The 23,386-nt window shown below is 47.1% G+C and overlaps 1 protein-coding gene across 1 annotated transcript in view; it reads left to right on the top strand.

Annotated features, from left to right (window-relative positions):
* LOC109414765 (G protein-coupled receptor kinase 2) overlaps nucleotides 1-23,386 on the top strand; it is a gene marked incomplete at its 5' end in the record, with an annotated part of 181,097 nt that overhangs the window by 120,457 nt on the left and 37,254 nt on the right. Inside the window, one exon of the mRNA XM_062860508.1 lies at nucleotides 19,002-19,107. Coding sequence (XP_062716492.1) covers nucleotides 19,002-19,107 — 106 coding nt within the window. The remainder of the gene's footprint in view (nucleotides 1-19,001; nucleotides 19,108-23,386) is intronic.

Genomic DNA, 23,386 nt, shown 5'->3' with positions numbered 1-23,386 from the left:
AAACTGTCAGGCAATGAGTCAGGGCAAACCGAAAGGTGCAACCTCCCCCGATATAATGGAAAAAGTTTCAATTATGATTTTGCTAAAAGGATGTCAACTTTTCTGTTCTACGACAAGTCAAACTTTGCCGTTGGACAGATTGATGGGTTCGTGATAATTGAATTCTGTGCCAGTACGGAATCAGTTTTACATGAGTTTAAATGGCCTAGATTTGGATCGTTTAATTCCGAGCCACGCGTTATGATTGCATTAGAGATCTGGGGGACTGTTCCATCCATCTAGAGCCATGGGAAATGTATGAAATATTCATGAACCACTTCTCGTTGGGGAAGGAATTCTCATCTTTTGTTATCGCATACATTGTCATCTCTTCGTAAGAGATGCTCGTCGACTCCTTAAGTCGTCGTACGTCGTTTGTTTAGTATGTATTGCACAGGACTCAAGCCGGAGCAATAGACAAATGGCCATTAATCTTCGTTTTTGCTCTGTTTCGAGTCTCCGAGGATTCAAGTGGGTGAATACAGCATGTAAGGAGCGGGTGGTTCAGAACCAACCAGCGCATTGCAACGGAAACTGAATAAGTTCGTTATGAAAACTTTGGTATTTCCTAGCGATAAATTGTAAAATAACTTTGAAGATAGTGGAGCGGACCTGGTGTGGTGGTTAGAGCACTATCATTAGAGACTATCACGCCGAGGACCTGGGATCGAATCCCACTCCCGACAAACTCACAAATGTGAGTTCTTCCTTCGGAAGGGAAGTAAAGCGTGGGTCCCGAGATGAACTAGCCTAGGGCTAAAAATCTCGTTAATTCAGATAAAAAAAAACTTTGAAGATACATACGTGTCCAACATGTTCCAATCAAAACCAAGGAGACGCATGGTGACCCATAGTTGTTTTTTTCTCTTGAGTGACAACAAAGTGGTGATCTCATTCCATTTTAATTTTCCACACAAATTTTGAAGTTTAAGTCAAAACAAAAGTCGCTAGTTTTAAACAAAGTTTAAGGGAAAGTTTCAACCAGCAAATTAAGTAAGGAACATGGGATACTATTCTTCCCTATTTAACCTGGGGCATTTATTTTTCACACCACCAGTCTTGGCATGTCACCTTTGTTATGCTACATCACATATTCATATTCTCCACCATCTGTGTCAGGAAGATGTCCCTGTCCAGCTTGAGATTATTTCCTTATGAATGGAATTTGCTAGTATCTGGATGAATTCATTGCAGTACGCCCTGTTTGGAAACCACTTGGTTAAAGTATTTCGAATATTTCTGTAATATTTCGTCACTTTTGTGAGAATGTGAATTATCAATTAAGCTTTCAAGAATCTACTGAAATTTTCTGGTGAAAACCTGATCAGTGCTCCAACGAAGTCTTATCCGCAAAGCACTTTCCGTACATATCCCCAAACCGTTCGGCAGGGCACGTTCCAGTAATAAATTTTCCGCCACATTATTCACAAGACAAAGCGAAAGCAATTTTCGTTCACTTAGCCCCAAAACATTATTCCGTTTTTGGCGTTCCTTTTTGCTGCCATGCCGAAGCAGCAGGAGAGGGGTTCGTCCTGTGCACGTATGGCTAGCTCCGAACAAACATACTTCTCCACCCTATCTCTGCACCAGGGCCACAAAAGGAGAGCAATTTCCATTTGCTCATTCGATGATGATTACTGGAAAAGCTGCCTTTAACTGGCTGTGTTGGCTTTTAAGAGTTTGAGCAAACAGCAACTCGGTCGCATATGATTTGCCCTCTAAGCAAACATCATTATCGATAAAACTTGTGGAAGTTTTCAGGAGAAGTTCGCATGTGGAAATCGTCATGGTCATGGCTGAGCTGCGGGCACTATTTCTTTTCCTAATCTAAGCTTGGTTGGTGTTTCCTGATCTTGAACTACATTACATCAGTTTAAAGGAACGTCAATCAAAGGGAAAATCATTTCAAGGCATTAACTCCTAGGATTTTTCTCAAGCCGAGTAAACTGTGTTCGTTCGTGTAAATAAGTCATCGTTTTCTATGGAACTCATTTCACATGGGGACTTTTCAAATAACACAAGCTCATTCAACAAGGTCATTTCAAATCGTGGAACATATGCTTTGAATTTTTCATTTCCCTTACCAACATACGTGGACAATCGCTGCTCATGAAGGACGATCAGTGTAGTAGCAGTAAAACTTACTTGAAGTACTTGTCGAAAAGGGGAAAATTGCAAACATCAAGTATTATTCATTTCCAGGGATAATTAAGTTCCTAGATTTAGTGTACGTATTCAAAGGTTTCTGACAGTGCTGTGTTATGTCATGAACGTCACGCGACTTGACTTTGTAAGATATTATTTTCTATGACCATTTCTGACACACGTTGCCAGATTTGACATTTTACAGCACTGGGTCTCCAGTAAGCCTAGGGGTTAAGGCTATGGATCGCCAATCCGGAGACGGCGGGTTCGATTCCCGTTCCAGTCGAGATTTTTTTCTCGATTCCCTGGACATTGTTTATCATTGTCCTTGCCTCACAAAATACAAATTCATGCAATGACAGGCAAAGAAAGCTAGCTCTTCGATGAAAAATTGTGGAATTGCTCAAAGAACACTAAGTTGAAGTGAGGCAGGCTAAGTCCCAGTGGGGACATAGAGCCATAAAGAAAAAGAAGAAGAAGCACTGAATTCAAACGAACTTTATTCTATGCTATATTATAATTTCTCTTTTCAAAGTAGTTGTTAATACTCTATTCTGCAAACCATTATTCGCTTCTCATTGTCTTCCGGCAATTATAAAACTAACAATCGTAATGTTTGTCTCCATTTCAAGGAACTATTCAAAATTCATTCCCACTCACATACGATCCGCTTCCAGCGCCAATCACCGCTAGGTTAATAGTGCATATCTACACAAAACCAGCCTCCCATTAGCCGGGGTCGTGCTTCTAATTTGCAAACACCTCTGCCTGTCGCGTATTTGCTACTTGCTGTTCGCATTATTATCAGCTTACACACCCATTCCCCTTCCCACAGCTCAATTTTCGCAACGCACAGGCAGAACAATACCGCGACAAAACCAACATCATTAAATCGCGTGCCAGGCGAAACATGTGCCAAAACACCCAGCATCCCCAAGAGCGCAGTGCTTGATATCGTTCTCATCGGAACGAGGAAAATCGCGCTTTTCCCCGTGGAAAAGTTTTCACCGGAAACGGTTATACATGAATGGCATTTGTACTGGTTCTTCAAATATTGAAATGGGTTTCTTTGGAATTGCATCATATACTACTTCTATTCGCAATCGTTTCAGTTTACAGAATTTGTATCATAATTTTGCACTTGTTTTAGTTGTGGTCTTCTGGAGGAAAACCTGGAGAAATTCTAGGAGGAATTCCTGGAAGAATCTCAGGAGAAATTTCTGTAAGAATCCCAGAAGAAATTCCTGGAGGAATCCCTGAAAGATTTTCTATAGGAATTCCTTAAAGAATTTCTGTAGGAATTCCTGGAGAAATCTGTAAAGACTTCCTGGAGTCATCCTGGAAGGCACTCCTGGAAGAATCTTGGAAGGCATTCCTGGAACGAATTCCTGGAGGAATCCTGGAAGGCATTCCTGGAGTAATCCCTGAAAGAATTTCTGTAGGAATCCTGGAAGGCATTCTTGGAAGAATCCTGGAAGGCATTCGTGGAGGAATCCAGGAAGGAATTCCTGGAGTAATCCCTGAAAGAATTCCCTGGAAGGAATTCCTGGAGGAATCCTGGAAGGAATTCCTGGAGGAATCCTGGAAGGAATTCCTGGAGGAATCCTGGAAGGAATTCCTGGAGGAATCCTGGAAGGAATTCCTGGAGGAATCCTGGAAGGAATTCCTGGAGGAATCCTGGAAGGAATTCCTGGAGGAATCCTGGAAGGAATTCCTGGAGGAATCCTGGAAGGAATTCCTGGAGAAATCCTGGAAAGAATTCCTGGAGGAATCCTGGAAGGAATTCCTGGAGGAATCCTGGAAGGAATTCCTGAAGGAATCCTGGAAGGAATTCCTGAAGGAATCCTGGAAGGAATTCCTGGAGGAATCCTGGAAGGAATTCCTGGAGGAATCCTGGAAGGAATTCCTGGAGGAATCCTGGAAGGAATTCCTGGAGGAATCCTGGAAGGAATTCCTGGAGGAATCCTGGAAGGAATTCCTGGAGGAATCCTGGAAGGAATTCCTGGAGGAATCCTGGAAGGAATTCCTGGAGGAATCCTGGAAGGAATTCCTGGAGGAATCCTGGAAGGAATTCCTGGAGGAATCCTGGAAGGAATTCCTGGAGGAATCCTGGAAGGAATTCCTGGAGGAATCCTGGAAGGAATTCCTGGAGGAATCCTGGAAGGAATTCCTGGAGGAATCCTGGAAGGAATTCCTGGAGGAATCCTGGAAGGAATTCCTGGAGGAATCCTGGAAGGAATTCCTGGAGGAATCCTGGAAGGAATTCCTGGAGGAATCCTGGAAGGAATTCCTGGAGGAATCCTGGAAGGAATTCCTGGAGGAATCCTGGAAGGAATTCCTGGAGGAATCCTGGAAGGAATTCCTGGAGGAATCCTGGAAGGAATTCCTGGAGGAATCCTGGAAGGAATTCCTGGAGGAATCCTGGAAGGAATTCCTGGAGGAATCCTGGAAGGAATTCCTGGAGGAATCCTGGAAGGAATTCCTGGAGGAATCCTGGAAGGAATTCCTGGAAGGAATTCCTGGAGGAATCCTGGAAGGAATTCCTGGAGGAATCCTGGAAGGAATTCCTGGAGGAATCCTGGAAGGAATTCCTGGAGGAATCCTGGAAGGAATTCCTGGAGGAATCCTGGAAGGAATTCCTGGAGGAATCCTGGAAGGAATTCCTGGAGGAATCCTGGAAGGAATTCCTGGAGGAATCCTGGAAGGAATTCCTGGAGGAATCCTGGAAGGAATTCCTGGAGGAATCCTGGAAGGAATTCCTGGAGGAATCCTGGAAGGAATTCCTGGAGGAATCATGGAAGGAATTCCTGGAGGAATTCTGGAAGGAATTCCTGGAGGAATCCTGGAAGGAATTCCTGGAGGAATCCTGGAAGGAATTCCTGGAGGAATTCTGGAAGGAATTCCTGGAGGAATTCTGGAAGGAATTTTCGGAGGAATCCTGGAAGAAACTCCTGGAGGAATCCTGGAAGCAATTCCTGGAGGAATCCTGGAAGGAATTCCTAGAAGAATCCTGGAAGCAATTCCTGGAGGAATCCTGGAAGGAATTCCTAGAAGAATCCTGCAAGGAATTCCTGGAGGAATCCTGCAAGGAATTTATGGAGGAATCCTGCAAGGAACTTTTGGAGGAATCCTGCAAGGAACTCCTGGGGGAATCCTGGATGGAATTTTTGGAGGAATCCTGGAAGGAATTCCTGGGGGAATCCTGCAAGGAATTTCTGGAGGAATCCTGCATGGAATTCCTGGAGGAATCCTGCAAGGAATCCCTGGGGGAATCCTGGAAGGAATTTCTGGAGGAATCCTGGATGGAATACCAGGAGGAATCCAGGAAGGAATTCCTGGAGGAATCCTAGAAAGAATCCAGGAAGGAATCCTGGAAGGAATTCCTGGAGAAATCGCAGCCGAATTCCTGGAAGAATCGCAGCGAAATTCCTGCAGGAATCCCAGTGGAATTCCTGGTTGAATTCCAGCGGAATTCCTGGAGGAATCCCAGTGGAATTCCTTGAGAAATCCCTGCGAAATTACTGGAGGAATCTTGGGAGGCATTCCAGGAAGAGTCCCTACGCAATTCCTGGAAGAATCGAAACGGAATCCCAGCTGAATTCCTGAAGGAATCCCAGCGGAATTCCTATTGGAATCCCAGGGGGAATTCCTGGAGGAATCCCAGGGGGAATTCCTGGAGGAATCCCAGGGGGAATTCCTGGAGGAATCCCAGGGGGAATTCCTGGAGGAATCCCAGGGGGAATTCCTGGAGGAATCCCAGGGGGAATTCCTGGAGAAATCCCAGGGGGAATTCCTGGAGGAATCCCAGGGGGAATTCCTGGAGGAATCCCAGGGGGAATTCCTGGAGGAATCCCAGGGGGAATTCCTGGAGGAATCCCAGGGGGAATTCCTGGAGGAATCCCAGGGGGAATTCCTGGAGGAATCCCAGGGGGAATTCCTGGAGGAATCCCAGGGGGAATTCCTGGAGGAATCCCAGGGGGAATTCCTGGAGGAATCCCAGGGGGAATTCCTGGAGGAATCCCAGGGGGAATTCCTGGAGGAATCCCAGGGGGAATTCCTGGAGGAATCCCAGGGGGAATTCCTGGAGGAATCCCAGGGGGAATTCCTGGAGGAATCCCAGGGGGAATTCCTGGAGGAATCCCAGGGGGAATTCCTGGAGGAATCCCAGGGGGAATTCCTGGAGGAATCCCAGGGGGAATTCCTGGAGGAATCCCAGGGGGAATTCCTGGAGGAATCCCAGGGGGAATTCCTGGAGGAATCCCAGGGGGAATTCCTGGAGGAATCCCAGGGGGAATTCCTGGAGGAATCCCAGGGGGAATTCCTGGAGGAATCCCAGGGGGAATTCCTGGAGGAATCCCAGGGGGAATTCCTGGAGGAATCCCAGGGGGAATTCCTGGAGGAATCCCAGGGGGAATTCCTGGAGGAATCCCAGGGGGAATTCCTGGAGGAATCCCAGGGGGAATTCCTGGAGGAATCCCAGGGGGAATTCCTGGAGGAATCCCAGGGGGAATTCCTGGAGGAATCCCAGGGGGAATTCCTGGAGGAATCCCAGGGGGAATTCCTGGAGGAATCCCAGGGGGAATTCCTGGAGGAATCCCAGGGGGAATTCCTGGAGGAATCCCAGGGGGAATTCCTGGAGGAATCCCAGAGGGAATTCCTGGAGGAATCCCAGAGGGAATTCCTGGAGGAATCCCAGAGGGAATTCCTGGAGGAATCCCAGGGGGAATTCCTGGAGGAATCCCAGAGGGAATTCCTGGAGGAATCCCAGAGGGAATTCCAGGAGGAATCCCAGGGGGAATTCCTGGAGGAATCCCAGAGGGAATTCCTGGAGGAATCCCAGGGGGAATTCCTGGAGGAATCCCAGAGGGAATTCCTGGAGGAATCCCAGGGGGAATTCCTGGAGGAATCCCAGGGGGAATTCCTGGAGGAATCCCAGGGGGAATTCCTGGAGGAATCCCAGGGGGAATTCCTGGAGGAATCCCAGGGGGAATTCCTGGAGGAATCCCAGGGGGAATTCCTGGAGGAATCCCAGGGGGAATTCCTGGAGGAATCCCAGGGGGAATTCCTGGAGGAATCCCAGGGGGAATTCCTGGAGGAATCCCAGGGGGAATTCCTGGAGGAATCCCAGGGGGAATTCCTGGAGGAATCCCAGGGGGAATTCCTGGAGGAATCCCAGGGGGAATTCCTGGAGGAATCCCAGGGGGAATTCCTGGAGGAATCCCAGGGGGAATTCCTGGAGGAATCCCAGGGGGAATTCCTGGAGGAATCCCAGGGGGAATTCCTGGAGGAATCCCAGGGGGAATTCCTGGAGGAATCCCAGGGGGAATTCCTGGAGGAATCCCAGGGGGAATTCCTGGAGGAATCCCAGGGGGAATTCCTGGAGGAATCCCAGAGGGAATTCCTGGAGGAATCCCAGAGGGAATTCCTGGAGGAATCCCAGAGGGAATTCCTGGAGGAATCCCAGGGGGAATTCCTGGAGGAATCCCAGAGGGAATTCCTGGAGGAATCCCAGAGGGAATTCCTGGAGGAATCCCAGAGGGAATTCCTGGAGGAATCCCAGAGGGAATTCCTGGAGGAATCCCAGGGGGAATTCCTGGAGGAATCCCAGGGGGAATTCCTGGAGGAATCCCAGGGGGAATTCCTGGAGGAATCCCAGGGGGAATTCCTGGAGGAATCCCAGGGGGAATTCCTGGAGGAATCCCAGGGGGAATTCCTGGAGGAATCCCAGGGGGAATTCCTGGAGGAATCCCAGGGGGAATTCCTGGAGGAATCCCAGGGGGAATTCCTGGAGGAATCCCAGGGGGAATTCCTGGAGGAATCCCAGGGGGAATTCCTGGAGGAATCCCAGGGGGAATTCCTGGAGGAATCCCAGGGGGAATTCCTGGAGGAATCCCAGGGGGAATTCCTGGAGGAATCCCAGGGGGAATTCCTGGAGGAATCCCAGGGGGAATTCCTGGAGGAATCCCAGGGGGAATTCCTGGAGGAATCCCAGGGGGAATTCCTGGAGGAATCCCAGGGGGAATTCCTGGAGGAATCCCAGGGGGAATTCCTGGAGGAATCCCAGGGGGAATTCCTGGAGGAATCCCAGGGGGAATTCCTGGAGGAATCCCAGGGGGAATTCCTGGAGGAATCCCAGGGGGAATTCCTGGAGGAATCCCAGGGGGAATTCCTGGAGGAATCCCAGGGGGAATTCCTGGAGGAATCCCAGGGGGAATTCCTGGAGGAATCCCAGGGGGAATTCCTGGAGGAATCCCAGGGGGAATTCCTGGAGGAATCTCAGGGGGAATTCCTGGAGGAATCCCAGGGGGAATTCCTGGAGGAATCCCAGGAGGAATTCCTGGAGGAATCCCAGGGGGAATTCCTGGAGGAATCCCAGGGGGAATTCCTGGAGGAATCCCAGGGGGAATTCCTGGAGGAATCCCAGGGGGAATTCCTGGAGGAATCCCAGGGGGAATTCCAGGAGGAATTCCTGGAGGAATCCCAGGGGGAATTCCTGGAGGAATCCCAGGGGGAATTCCTGGAGGAATCCCAGGGGGAATTCCTGGAGGAATCCCAGGGGGAATTCCTGGAGGAATCCCAGGGGGAATTCCTGGAGGAATCCCAGGGGGAATTCCTGGAGGAATCCCAGGGGGAATTCCTGGAGGAATCCCAGGGGGCATTCCTGGAGGAATCCCAGGGGGCATTCCTGGAGGAATCCCAGGGGGAATTCCTGGAGGAATCCCAGGGGGAATTCCTGGAGGAATCCCAGGGGGAATTCCTGGAGGAATCCCAGAGGGAATTCCTGGAGGAATCCCAGAGGGAATTCCTGGAGGAATCCCAGAGGGAATTCCTGGAGGAATCCCAGAGGGAATTCCTGGAGGAATCCCAGGGGGAATTCCTGGAGGAATCCCAGAGGGAATTCCTGGAGGAATCCCAGAGGGAATTCCAGGAGGAATCCCAGAGGGAATTCCTGGAGGAATCCCAGGGGGAATTCCTGGAGGAATCCCAGGGGGAATTCCTGGAGGAATCCCAGGGGGAATTCCTGGAGGAATCCCAGGGGGAATTCCTGGAGGAATCCCAGGGGGAATTCCTGGAGGAATCCCAGGGGGAATTCCTGGAGGAATCCCAGGGGGAATTCCTGGAGGAATCCCAGGGGGAATTCCTGGAGGAATCCCAGGGGGAATTCCTGGAGGAATCCCAGGGGGAATTCCTGGAGGAATCCCAGGGGGAATTCCTGGAGGAATCCCAGGGGGAATTCCTGGAGGAATCCCAGGGGGAATTCCTGGAGGAATCCCAGGGGGAATTCCTGGAGGAATCCCAGGGGGAATTCCTGGAGGAATCCCAGGGGGAATTCCTGGAGGAATCCCAGGGGGAATTCCTGGAGGAATCCCAGGGGGAATTCCTGGAGGAATCCCAGGGGGAATTCCTGGAGGAATCCCAGGGGGAATTCCTGGAGGAATCCCAGGGGGAATTCCTGGAGGAATCCCAGGGGGAATTCCTGGAGGAATTCCTGGAGGAATCCCAGGGGGAATTCCTGGAGGAATCCCAGGGGGAATTCCTGGAGGAATCCCAGGGGGAATTCCTGGAGGAATCCCAGGGGGAATTCCTGGAGGAATCCCAGGGGGCATTCCTGGAGGAATCCCAGGGGGAATTCCTGGAGGAATCCCAGGGGGAATTCCTGGAGGAATCCCAGGGGGCATTCCTGGAGGAATCCCAGGGGGCATTCCTGGAGGAATCCCAGGGGGCATTCCTGGAGGAATCCCAGGGGGCATTCCTGGAGGAATCCCAGGGGGCATTCCTGGAGGAATCCCAGGGGGAATTCCTGGAGGAATCCCAGGGGGAATTCCTGGAGGAATCCCAGAGGGAATTCCTGGAGGAATCCCAGGGGGAATTCCTGGAGGAATCCCAGGGGGAATTCCTGGAGGAATCCCAATGGGAATTCGTGGAGGAATCCCAACGGAATTCCTGCAGAAATCCCAGCGGAATTCCTGCAGAAATCCCAGCGGAATTCCTTCGGAAATCCCAGCGGAATTCCTGGAGGAATCCCAGGGGGAACTCCTGGAGGAATCCCAGGGGGAATTCCTGGAGGAATCCCAGGGGGAATTCCTGGAGGAATCCCAGGGGGAATTCCTGGAGGAATCCCAGGGGGAATTCCTGGAGGAATCCCAGGGGGAATTCCTGGAGGAAACCCAGGGGGAATTCCTGGAGGAATCCCAGGGGGAATTCCTGGAGGAATCCTGGAAGGAATTCCTGGAGGAATCCCAGGGGGAATTTCTGGAGGAATCCTGAAAGGAATTCCTGGAGGAATCCTGGAAGGAATTCCTGGAGGAATCCCAGGGGGAATTCCTGGAGGAATCCCAGGGGGAATTCCTGGAGGAATCCCAGGGAGAATTCCTGGAGGAATCCCAGGGGGAATTCCTGGAGGAATCTCAAGGGGGATTCCTGGAGGAATCCCAGGGGGAATTCCTGGAGGAATCCCAGGAGGAATTCCTGGAGGAATCCCAGGGGGAATTCCTTGAGGAATCCCAGGGGGAATTCCTGGAGGAATCCCAGGAGGAATTCCTGGAGGAATCCGAGGGGGAATTCCTGGAGGAATCCCAGGGGGAAATCCTGGAGGAATCCCAGGGGGAAATCCTGGAGGAATCCCAGGGGGAAATCCTGGAGGTATCCCAGGGAGAATTCCTGGAGGAATCCCAGGGGAAATTCCTGGAGGAATCCCAGCGGAATTCCTAAAGGAATCCCAGGGGGAATTCCTGGAGGAATCCAAGGGGGAATTCCTGGAGGAATCCCAGTGGGAATTCCTGGAGGAATCCCAGTGGGAATTCCTGGAGGAATCCCAGTGGGAATTCCTGGAGGAATCCCAGTGGGAATTCCTAGAGGAATCCCAGGGGGAATTCTTGGAGGAATTCCAGGGGAAATTCCTGGAGGAATCCCAGCGGAATTCCTAAAGGAATCCCAGGGGGAATTCCTGGAGGAATCCAAGGGGGAATTCCTGGGGGAAATACAGGGGAAAGAGGAATCCTAGGGGGAATTGCAGTAGGAATCCCAGGGGGAATTCCTGGAGGAATCCCAGGACCCAAGCAACACACATGTTATATAAAAGTTACGACAGCGCAAGTTTTGGTTGTATAGAAGTTTATTTTACGTAATTCTAACATTGTGTTGAAATAACGTAAAATAAACTTCTATACAACCAAAACTTGCGCTGTCGTAACTTTTATATAACATGTGTGTTACTTGGGGAGGAATTCCACGGGGAATTCCTAGAGGACTTACAGGAGAAACGCTAACAGGAATTCCTAGAGGAATCGCAGTGGGAATATCTGGAGGGATCACAGTGGGAATTCCTGCAGATATCCCTGTAGGAACTCCTGGATTAATCTCACGGGAAATATAAGGAGGAATAGCTGGATAAACCCCTGAATGAATTCCTGGAAGATTTTCTAGATTAATTCTTTGATGAATTTCCGGAGGAATTTCTGGATGAATTTCCGGAGGAATTCATGGAGGTATCCTCGTCAAAGTTCTTTAAACTTGAAGAAGCCGAAAGTCTTGTACTCCAAAAGTGATTTTCGGTGAAATGTGTTGAAGTGATTGCTGGAGTTATCCTAAGACCCATCTCATCACATTCATCCACTCAGCTTCCGTTCCACAGAATTACTTCCACCCATTGCTTACCTTTAGCGCAAATGCTCTTCTCACGCTGAACCGTGTGATGGCTTGTAAGTAATCTTCAATTAATTAACTAAAGTGGATACCTACTTCCCAGCAGCAGCCCTGCAAGCGATCAGAGAATAAAGTAGAAAAACGTTCCTTCGATAGATGCTCGATACATTTAGCTTTCTCACAACCGTCTTCTACAAGGATACCGAAAGCCGAAGCTTTTACCCCTTTAACGCAAATGAAAACTACCGAAATATGTCGAGGATGACATCAAAGGTACGACGAGGCAGCGTCGCTGTGATGGTTGCCATCGTTGCTGGCCGTATTCGCACCTTCACATCCTGTGTTTGCGCCAGGTTAAGCTTTCTTAGTAGCGCGTGCACGTCGAAGACCGACGGTGCGATAATGGCTGTTCTTGGAAGTGTGTAGAAAACGCTTTTTGTGAATTGGATTATTGGAACGGCTGGCAGGGAAATTGGTTGCTTATTCTCTTTGTGTCAGATGAGGTTGGGCGGAAATTTTCAGTTGATTGAAATTGAAGAGGCGTTTCCCGTCTGAGAAATTCATTTTTTCAGCGTTGTTCAGTTTGCCATGTTGTCTAGTAGCTATGTTTTGCAACGTTGATATTTTTGTATAATCGCTTGTTCATAGTTTCAATTGTATTTTTTATTATTTATTATTCAGTATATGACAGCCTTGAACAACTTTTCAACATGTGAACATATCTTCACATCAACCACGTTGAAATTCTTGGGCAAACCGGAAAACAATTTCATCCCGCCCCGAGGCGAGTATCCCTCGTTCCCGGTGGCATTCGTCTATTTTCTCCGATTAATCTACCTTCGACATGTGTGTGTGCGTGTTTGCGTTGCATGAAAATGATAGTACGATAGAACCGCTACTGTCTTGCCTCTTGCCTGAGGGTGACACCATTTTTGGGGTCCCAACCACGCATCGGGAAAATTCCGGCATTCACTTATGAAATTGTTTCGGTAAACATGTTTCCTTGCTCTTCGGGATAGATTGTTTGGCGTTAATATGGGAGACAAGCAAATAACTGTTCCGGACACTGGGTAAACATGTCGTCCTTCCGCTTGCTGGAGGAAGGAATGGCGGTATGAAACACTGAATAGTACAGCATTTCATAGCTAATACGTGGAAGAACTGTCACTAAAAGATCTATATGATTTTTTTCGCAAAGAATTGTTAAGATTACACGCTATGTCCAAAGGGAAGTATTATGATATCTTTGCTTACACTCTTGTCCAAACGAAAATTAATAATTTTGATGCAAATTGCCAAATGAAGCTTTCTCTTTAACAAAAGTTGTACATTCATCGAAAACTGCCAACTTTATCTTTGCAGGAACAGTCAGCACAAAGAGAGTGTGATGGTTGAAGCGTAGGGAAGCATGGAGCAGAACAGTATGCAAAGATTTTATACAGCTTTCAATGGCGCGCGGTACAAAACTGCGCCGCTAGTTCCTTCGTTTCTGATTCGATCAATTTGTAAATTTCCGTTCGAAAATCTCACAGAAATTTCCCCACGAGCTCCGCCATAGATTTCACTAGGAATCCTTCCTGGAATTCCTCCAAGATTTTGCATTTTCTCTTGATATTATTTCAAAGATTCCTCAAAAATTTTCAGTTGATCCTACAAAAAATACTTTACAAATTTTGAAGATATTCCCTAAAGAATTTGAAATAGTACTCATGTTGCTGCAGTTCTCCTAAAGTTCTTCTATGGGTTCTTTAAGGATTTTTTTAGCAATTTCTTCACGGAATTTATTAGAAATTGCGCCTGGAAAATTATTTGAGAATTTATTAAAAAAAACTCTCAACGTACATTATAAAGAATGGCTACTGGAACTTCTACAGGAGTTTTCCAACGAATTTGTATAAGAATTTACCACGTTAGACAAATGTTTTATTTTTGTTGTTTTTGTTCAAACTCTTGAAATTCCTTCAAGAGTTTTTCATAGCATTTCTATTTCTATGAATTCCCCTGGGAGTGCCTCCAGATATGTCACCAGGGATTCTTCCAGGAATTTTTCTAAAATTTTCTGCAGGAATACATCCAGAAATGCTTTCAGTAAATCCTACAAGGATATCACATGAGTTCTCCCAGAAAGGGTGCGGTCGTTTGGACTCGCTGCGGACTCCTTTAGCTGTTACCAAGAGACATAATTTCTTCCAAGCGTAAGCGTGCGGGCGTCGCTGTTGACTCTTTTGATTGTCACCAAGATTCAGAATTTCTCGCGCATGTAGGATCGTCCATAAATTACGCCCATTTTCAACCCCTCCTACACCTATGGGTTGTCACACTTTACTGAACTCCTCCCCCCTAAAAGCGTCACGTAATTTATGGACGCTCTCTAAGGGTGCTCTCACCCGCACACGCTGTGGCCTAGAGAGAGGTCATCCGGACACGCTGTGTACAATGATACGGTCATCCGGACGCACTCTAGACCAGAGTGCGGTCATCCGAACGCGCTGTGTATTAGAGTAGGGTCATTTAGACGCGCTCTCGACTAAAATGTGGTCATAAGGACACGTTTTGGACTAAAATTTAGTCTTTCGAACGTATTATGAAACAGAGCTCGGTCATCCCGACGCCCTGTAATTAAGAGCGCGATCACCCGAATGCGCTATGGATTACAGAATTCCTCCTGGAATTCCGCTTGAAATTCCTTCTGAAATTCTTCCTGGAACTCCTCCTGAGATTCCCAAGAATCTCTTCTGGAATTCCTCCTGCAATACCTCTAGGAATGCCTCCTGCAATTTCTCCTGAAATTTCTTCTTGAACTCTTACTGGAATTCTTTCTGGAGTTCCTTCTAGAATCCCACCTGGAATTCCTGCGGAAACTGCAGGAGGAACTGATGTAGAAATCGCAGGAGCAAGTCCATGAGAAATCCCAGGATGAACTCGTGAAGCAATCCTAGTAGTGCCCCTTGGAGGAATTCCTCTTGATGTCAAAAACCCTATAATTTCTTACAAACGTAAAGGTGCGGGCGTCGCTGTGGATGTTTTTACTGTCACCAACATACAGAATTTCTCGCGCATGTGTGGTGCGGTCATCCGCACACGCTATGGACTAGAGTTCGGTCATCCGGATGCACTGTGGATTAGAGTATGGTTATCCGGACGCGCTGTAGACTAGAGTGCGGTTATCCGGATAAGCTGTGGATAAACGTAGGCTCATTTGGACGCAATCTAGACTAGAATGCGGTCATCGGAACGCGTTTTGGACTAAAGTTTGGTCTTCCGAACGTGCTGCAATCTAGAGTTCGGTCATCCGGATGCGCTGTGGATTAGAGTAGCTATCATACGTAATTTCTCCTGGAATGCCCCTTGAAATTCTTCTGCTATTCTTCCTGGAATTCTCCCTAAAATTCCTTAGGAATACCTTCAGGATTTTTTCTAGAATACCTCCTGGAATATCTTCTTGAACTCCTACTAGAATTCTTTCTGAAATTTCTACCGGAATCCCGCCTGGAATTCTGCCTCGTATTCCTCCTGAAGTTTCTCCTGGTATCCGCCTAAAATTCCTTCTGGAGTTCCGCCTAAAATTCCTCGCGGAATTCCGCCTTAAATTCTTAGTGAAATTCCGCCCGGAATTCATCCTGAAATTTTCTCTGGAATTCCCCCTGGAATTCCATCTGGAATTCCCCCTGGAACTCTCCCTGGATTTCCCCTGGAATTCCCCCTGGAATTCTCCCTGGAATTCCCCTGGAATTCTCCCTGATATTCCCCTGGAATTCCGCTTGGAATTCCTCCTGATATTCCCCCTGGAATTCCCCCTGGAATTCCTCCAGGAATTCCCCTGGGATTTCCCTTGGAATTCTCCCTGGAATTCCTCCTGAAATTCGTCGTGGTTTTCTCTCTGGAATTCTCTCCTGAAATCCTCCTGGAATTCTTTCTGGAGTTCCTCCTGGAATTGCCCTGGATTCCCTCCTCTAATTCTTCTGGAATTCCTATACGAATTACACCCGAAATTGATTCTGGAATTCCTCCTGGAATTCTCTCTGGAATTTCTCCTAGAATTATCTTTGCAATTCCTCCTGGAATTCCCCCTGGAATTCCTCCCAGAATGCCCCCTGGGATTCCTCCTGGAATTCCCCCTGGAATTCCTCCTGGAATTCCCCCTGATATTCCTCCTGGAATTCCTCCTGGAATTCCTCCTGGATTTTCCCTTGGATTCCTCCTGGAATTCCTCTGGGAATCCTCCTGGAATTCCTCCTGGAATTCTTCCTGGAATTCCTCCTGGAATTCCCCCTGGAATCCCCCTTGGAATTCCTCCTGAAATTCCACCTGGAGTTCTTCCCGAAATTCCCCCTGGAATTCCTCCTAGAATTCTTCCTGGAATTCCTCCTGGATTTCCCCTGGAATCCTCCTGGAATTCTATAGAATTCCTTTAGTTCCTGGAACTCCTCATGGAATTTCTTCTGAAATTCCTCTTAGAATTGCTCTTGGAATTCAACTTGGAATTCTTTCTAGAATTCCTCCTGAATGTCTTTTTAAAATTCCTCCTGAAATTCATCCTGGAATTTTAACTAGAATACCTTCTGGAGTTTCTCCTGGAATTCCTCCTGGAGTTTTTCCAAGAAATCCTCTTGGAATTACTACTAGAATTCCTCTTGGAATTCCTCCTTGAATTCCTCTTGGAATTCCTTCTGAAATTTCTTTTGGATTTTTACTGGAATTCCCCCTGGAATTTCTCCTGGAGTTCCTCTTGTAATTTCTCCTGGAGTTCCTCCTGGAATTTCTGCTGGAATTTCTCCTGGAATTGCTCCTGTAAATCCTGTAAATCCTGATGGAATTGTTTCTAAAAATCTCCTTGAAATTCGTATTCAAATTCCTTCTGGAATTCTGCTTTAGATTCTTCCTGGGGAATTTCTCTTGAAATTTCCCCAGGAATTTTTCCTGGAATTCCTCCTGGAAATCCTTCTGTTTATCCTACTGGAATTGCTTCTGGAAATCTTCTTGGAATTTCTTCTGGAATACTTCCAAGCAATCCTCCAGTTCCTGGAATTGGAGTTTTTTTTTCTAAAATTTCTCTTGGAATTCCTCCTGGAAATCTTTCTGGAATTCCTTCTGAAGTTCCTTGTGAAATGCCTCCTGATATTCCATCTGGAATTCTTCCTGGAATTCCTCCAGCAATTCTTCCTTAAATTTCTTTTGGAATTCCCCTTGGAATTTCTTCTGAAATTCTTCCTTAAATTCCTCCTGGAATTCCTCCTGGTATTTCGCTTTGAATGTCTTCTAGAAATCCTCCAATAATTCCTCCTAGATTTCTCGAAATTCCTACTGAAAATACCCTAGAAATTCCTTCTGAAATTGCCTCTTCTTGGAATTCCTCCAGGAATTGCTGTTGGAATTCCTCCAGGAATTGTTGTTGGAATTCCTCTTGAAATTCTTCCAGGAATTCGTCCTTGAGTTCCTCCAGGAATTTCTCCTGGAATTCCTTCTGGAATTTCTTCTGAAATTCTTCCAGGAATTGCTTCTGGAATTCTTGCAGAAATTCCTCCTGAAGTTCGTCCTCGAATTCCTCCTGGAATTTCTCCTGGACTTCCTCCTGATTTCCTCCTGGAACTACTCCTTGAATTCTTCATAAAATTCCTCCTGAAACACACCGTGGAATTCCGCTCGGAATTCTTGTTTCAATGTTCATGGATTTTATGCAAACGAAACATCGTGTTTCACTACTTTTGCTGAATTTGCTACTGGAGTTTCTTCTATTATTTATTCTGGAATTCTTTCTGGAATTCCTCCAGTAATTCCTTCTGGGTTTCCTCCTGGAATTTCTCCTGCACTCCTCCAGGAATTGTTCCTGGAATTCCTCCTGCAATTCCTCCTGCAATTTATCTTGGAATCCGTCCTAGAATTTCTCCTGAAATTCATCGTGGAGTTTCTACTGAATTCCTCATGGAATTCCTCCTAGCTTTACTCCTGGAATTCCCATTGCTATTCGGCCTACGATTCCTTCTGAAATTGCTTTTGAAATTCTTCGTAAAATTTCTCCAGGAATTTCTCTTGGAATCTCTGCTGGGATTCTTTTTCATCCAGGAATTTCTCCACGAAAAACTCCTAGAATCTCCTAGAAGTCCAGTGCAAGCTGCTGCACTTGTTTTCGCCAATAGCTACACTACTGTGGTTGCGTAATGAATATAAATAAGTGAGCTCGTTCCATGCTATTACCTTTCTCGTGAAGATTTTGCATGAATGTTCCTTCTTTATAAACATTGAATGTTCCATCACTGCAATACGACAAAGCAGCATTTGTGCTGTGCAATTTTGCAAATCCTTTGAATTCTCTAGAGTCCTAGTCGTAGAGAAGGACACTGTTAGTGTGGCCAACTCCTCCCGACTACTTCTACTTATTGCAAACACATCCAACCTACACAGCGGGAGCAATGTTTCACTTCATTAATTTCAGATTACACGGCTGAGTGGACATTTATCTTCGTCTACGATTCACAGCTTCCGGCTGACTGGGTGAGTAGTAGGTTGATTCCTAGCTGGCTGGCAGTGTAAGTAGTCGTAGGCATCGCACCGTTGTCAGTGCTCCTCACCAGGCGCAATTGTAAAAGTGTACGATGTGGTGTTACCAACCGGGCTGTACTGCCCGGGGGAAAAGCACACATGAAATTCTGATAAAAAAGAAAATCGCATGTAGGATGGTAGGAAAGTCTATACACTTTGGCGTTTGGTGGTACGGAGAGGCGCCGTTGCTGCCTGCGCGTGACTTGGAAGTTTCCGGAATATAAATTGGTACAGCAATGCTGTGAATTGCGATTCGTGACCACAAAACTCATCCCAGCTATAGTCCACGGCGTAGATCCGTCATTTCGCAGGAAACACTGTATTTGTGGGAATGCATTTGATTCAATCAATTTCATTGCTGGAAGCGCTGCTGTCAAATCATAGGCTATCACAATCGAAACGAGTTTTTAGTCTCTGTTCTCTGGGGAATCGATATTGACATTGAACCGGATCGACATTTCGACGAGCGTCGTCTACACCTCCGCTCGCATCGAACGTTGCGTCGCATGGTCTACACCAGCAAAACAAAAAAAAAAATACAAATCCATCAATTTCCAATCATGAAGTTCTCCGCTGTGGTGATCAATTGATATTAATTTCGGTTTTGTTTCGATTGCCTTTTTTCGTTACAGATACTTACAATGGAAATGGCTAGAGGCGCAGCCGGTTACTTACAAAACGTTTCGGATGTACCGAGTCCTGGGCAAGGGGGGCTTCGGCGAAGTGTGTGCATGTCAGGTGAGTTTATTTGGAATTCATTCGTACTAGCTGTAATCATGTAGGTATGAGATAATTAGTTCTTTGGTAGATTATCAACGGACTTTTGAAGCCACCCTAAGAAATATTTATAAAAGCAATTGCTGGAAACAAATTTGATTTCTATTTGAAAATTTATTTAAGAATATAATAGAGTATACTATCTCCAAGGTTGCAACCATTCATTTGCAAAGATTTACATTCATTTGCTATTATCTCAGTTCAGAAGCATGCTATCGAAAAACAATGTATGGATGAATTTAACCTTGTAGTTTTATCTGAAAGTTTTCCGAATAACATTGGGGTCGCACACGCATTCCAAAGTCGTGAGCGAGCTGTGAAGGCAACTTTCCACAGCGTGAATGAAATTTATATTCACCGCGTGGAGAGTTGCTTTCACAGCTCGCTCACGACTTTGGTATACGTTTGCGACCCCAATGTTATTCGGCAAACTTTCAGATAAAACTACAAGGTTAAATTCATCCATACATTGTTTTTCGATAGCATGCTTCTGAACTGAGATAATAGCAAATGAATGTAAATCTTTGCAAATGAATGGTCGCAACCTTGACTATCTCTAGGAAATTTTAACGATAGCTTTGACATTCAAAGACAGGGAACAAACTATAAGAAAAAATGCCTTGTAATGAACAATCCTCTCCGGATTCTGTGGAGAATCGTCTCCGGATTCTGCGGACAATCCTCTCCGGATTCTATGGAGAATCCTTTTCGGATTCTTTGAAGAATCCTCTCCGGATTCTGTGGAGAATCCTCTCCGGATTCTGTGGAGAATCCTCTCCGGATTCTGTGGAGAATCCTCTCCGGATTATGTGGAGTATCCTCTCCGGATTCTGTGGAGAATCCTCTCCGGATTCTGTGAAAAATCCTCTATGGATTCTGTGGAGAATCGTCTCCGGGTTCTGTGGAGAATCCTCTCCGGATTCTGTGGAGAATCCTCTCCGGATTCTGTGGAGAATCCTCTCCGCATTCTGTGGAGAATCCTCTCCGCATTCTGTGGAGAATCCTCTCCGCATTCTGTGGAGAATCCTCTCCGCATTCTGTGGAGAATCCTCTCCGCATTCTGTGGAGAATCCTCTCCGCATTCTGTGGAGAATCCTCTCCGCATTCTGTGGAGAATCCTCTCCGCATTCTGTGGAGAATCCTCTCCGCATTCTGTGGAGAATCCTCTCCGCATTCTGTGGAGAATCCTCTCCGCATTCTGTGGAGAATCCTCTCCGCATTCTGTGGAGAATCCTCTCCGCATTCTGTGGAGAATCCTCTCCGCATTCTGTGGAGAATCCTCTCCGCATTCTGTGGAGAATCCTCTCCGCATTCTGTGGAGAATCCTCTCCGCATTCTGTGGAGAATCCTCTCCGCATTCTGTGGAGAATCCTCTCCGCATTCTGTGGAGAATCCTCTCCGCATTCTGTGGAGAATCCTCTCCGCATTCTGTGGAGAATCCTCTCCGCATTCTGTGGAGAATCCTCTCCGCATTCTGTGGAGAATCCTCTCCGCATTCTGTGGAGAATCCTCTCCGCATTCTGTGGAGAATCCTCTCCGCATTCTGTGGAGAATCCTCTCCGCATTCTGTGGAGAATCCTCTCCGCATTCTGTGGAGAATCCTCTCCGCATTCTGTGGAGAATCCTCTCCGCATTCTGTAGAGAATCCTCTCCGCATTCTGTGGAGAATCCTCTCCGCATTCTGTGGAGAATCCTCTCCGCATTCTGTGGAGAATCCTCTCCGCATTCTGTGGAGAATCCTCTCCGCATTCTGTGGAGAATCCTCTCCGCATTCTGTGGAGAATCCTCTCCGCATTCTGTGGAGAATCCTCTCCGCATTCTGTGGAGAATCCTCTCCGCATTCTGTGGAGAATCCTCTCCGCATTCTGTGGAGAATCCTCTCCGCATTCTGTGGAGAATCCTCTCCGCATTCTGTGGAGAATCCTCTCCGCATTCTGCGGAGAATCCTCTCCGCATTCTGTGGAGAATCCTCTCCGCATTCTGTGGAGAATCCTCTCCGCATTCTGTGGAGATTCCTCTCCGCATTCTGTGGAGAATCTTCTCCGCATTCTGTGGAGAATCCTCTCCGCATTCTGTGGAGAATCCTTTCCGCATTCTGTGGAGAATGCTCTCCGGACTCTGTGGAGAATCCTCTCCGGATTCTGCCGAGAATCCTCTCCGGATTCTGTGGAGAATCCTCTCCGGATTCTGTGGAGAATCTTCTCCATATTCTTTGGAGAATCCTCTCCAGATTCTGTGGAGAATTCTCTCCGGATTCTGTGGAGAATTCTCTCCGGATTCTGTGGAGAATCCTCTCCAGATTCTGTGGAGAATCCTCTCCGGATTCTGTGGAGAATCCTCTCCGGATTCTGTGGAGAATCCTCTCCGGATTCTGTGGAGAATCCTCTCCAGATGCTGTAGAGAATCCTCTCCGGATTATGTGGAGAATCCTCTCCGGATTCTGTGGAGAATCCTCTTCGGATTCTGTGGAGATTCCTCCCCAGATTCTGTGGAGAATCTTTTCTGAATTCTGTGGAGAATCCTCTCCGGATCCTGTGGTGAATCCTTTTCGTATTCTGTGGATAATCCTCTTCGGCTTCTGTGAAGAATCCTCTCAGGATTCTGTGGAGAATCTTCTCCGGATTCTGTCGAAAATCCTCTCCGGATTCTGTCGAGAATCCTCTCCGGATTCTGTGAAGAATCCTCTCCGGATTCTGTGAAGAATCCTCTCCGGATTATGTGGAGAATCCTCTCCGGATTCTGTGGAGAATCCTCTCCGGATTCTGTGGAGAATCCTCTCCGGATTCTGTGGAGAATCCTCTCAGGATTCTGTGGAGAATCCTCTCCGGATTCTGTGGAGAATGTTCTCCCGATTCTCTGGAGAATCCTATCCGGATTCTGTGGAGAACCTTTTCTGAATTCTGTGGAGAATCCTTTCCGGATTCTGTTGAGAATCCTTTCCGGATTCTGTGGAGAATCCTCTCCGGATACTGTCGAGAATCCTCTCCAGATTCTGTTAAAAATCGTCTCCGGATTCTGTCGAGAATCCTCTCCGGATTCTGTCGAGAATTTTCTCCGGATTATGTGGAGAATCCTCTTCGGATTCTGTGGAGAATGCTCTCCGGATTCTGTGGAGAATCCTCTCCGGAATCTGTGGAGAATCTTCTCCGGATTCTGTGGAGAATCTTCTCTAGATTCTGTGGAGAATTCTCTCCGGATTCTGCGGTGAATCCTCTCCAGATTCTGTGGAGAATCCTCTCCGGATTCTATGGAGAATGTTCTCCGGATTCTGTGGAGAATCCTCTCAAGATTCTGTGGAAAATCCTTTCCGGATTCTGTGGAGAATCCTCTCCGGATTCTGTGGAGAATCCTCTGCGGATTCTGTCGAGAATCCTCTCCGGATTCTGTGGAGAATCCTCTTCGGATTCTGTGGAGAATCCTCTGCGGATTCTGTGGAGAATCCTTTCAGGATTCTGTGGAGAATCCTCTCAGGATTCTGTGGAGAATCCTCTCAGGATTCTGTGGAGAATCCTCTCCGGATTCTGTGGAGAATGTTCTCCTGATTCTGTGGAGAATCCTCTCCGGATTCTGTGGAGAATCCTCTCCGGATTCTGTGGAGAATCCTTTCCGGATTCTGTGGAGAATCCTTTCCGGATTCTGTGGAGAATCCTCTCCGGATTCTGTGGAGAATCCTCTCCGGACTCTGTGGAGAATCCTCTTCGGATTCTGTTGAGAATCCTCTGGGATGTTATGTCAAGAATAAGGCCTCCCCGACCCGATTCTATTTTCATCAGGGAGTATAAGAAATATGCAATAAAATTTCAGAGATATTCAACTTGTCTCCCCAGTCAGAATGATTCTAGTGTTCAACCTCCTTCCCTCGGGTAAGCTTTAAAAGCGGAACAGAATAGAGCCAAGAATCTGAGTAAAATCTCCATCATGGCTGGAAAACTTTTCGCATCTTTATTCAAATAGCAGCCAATTTGTATGCAGACGATCACATCGCAATGCACACACTTTATACCCCTCTCTCTTCCCCCTTTCCAAAATTCTGACTTTGCTTGCTTGTTTGCTCTCCGCGCTTAGCTGCTCTAGCTGCTGGAGTGTCCTCAAGTAATCAACGATAAGACCCGGCTGAGAACATACCAACAGATGAAGGAAATCTATCCCTTCCGACTAGCCAACGACGACGACGACGACCAGCATCTCCTTCACTTTTCCTGTGGAATTCAAGTAGATTACCGACCGCTAGTTGCTGACG

The sequence above is a fragment of the Aedes albopictus genome, chromosome 1 (genome assembly GCF_035046485.1).
Source record: "Aedes albopictus strain Foshan chromosome 1, AalbF5, whole genome shotgun sequence".
NCBI lineage: Eukaryota > Metazoa > Arthropoda > Insecta > Diptera > Culicidae > Aedes > Aedes albopictus.
This window is presented reverse-complemented; position numbering and strand designations above follow the sequence as displayed.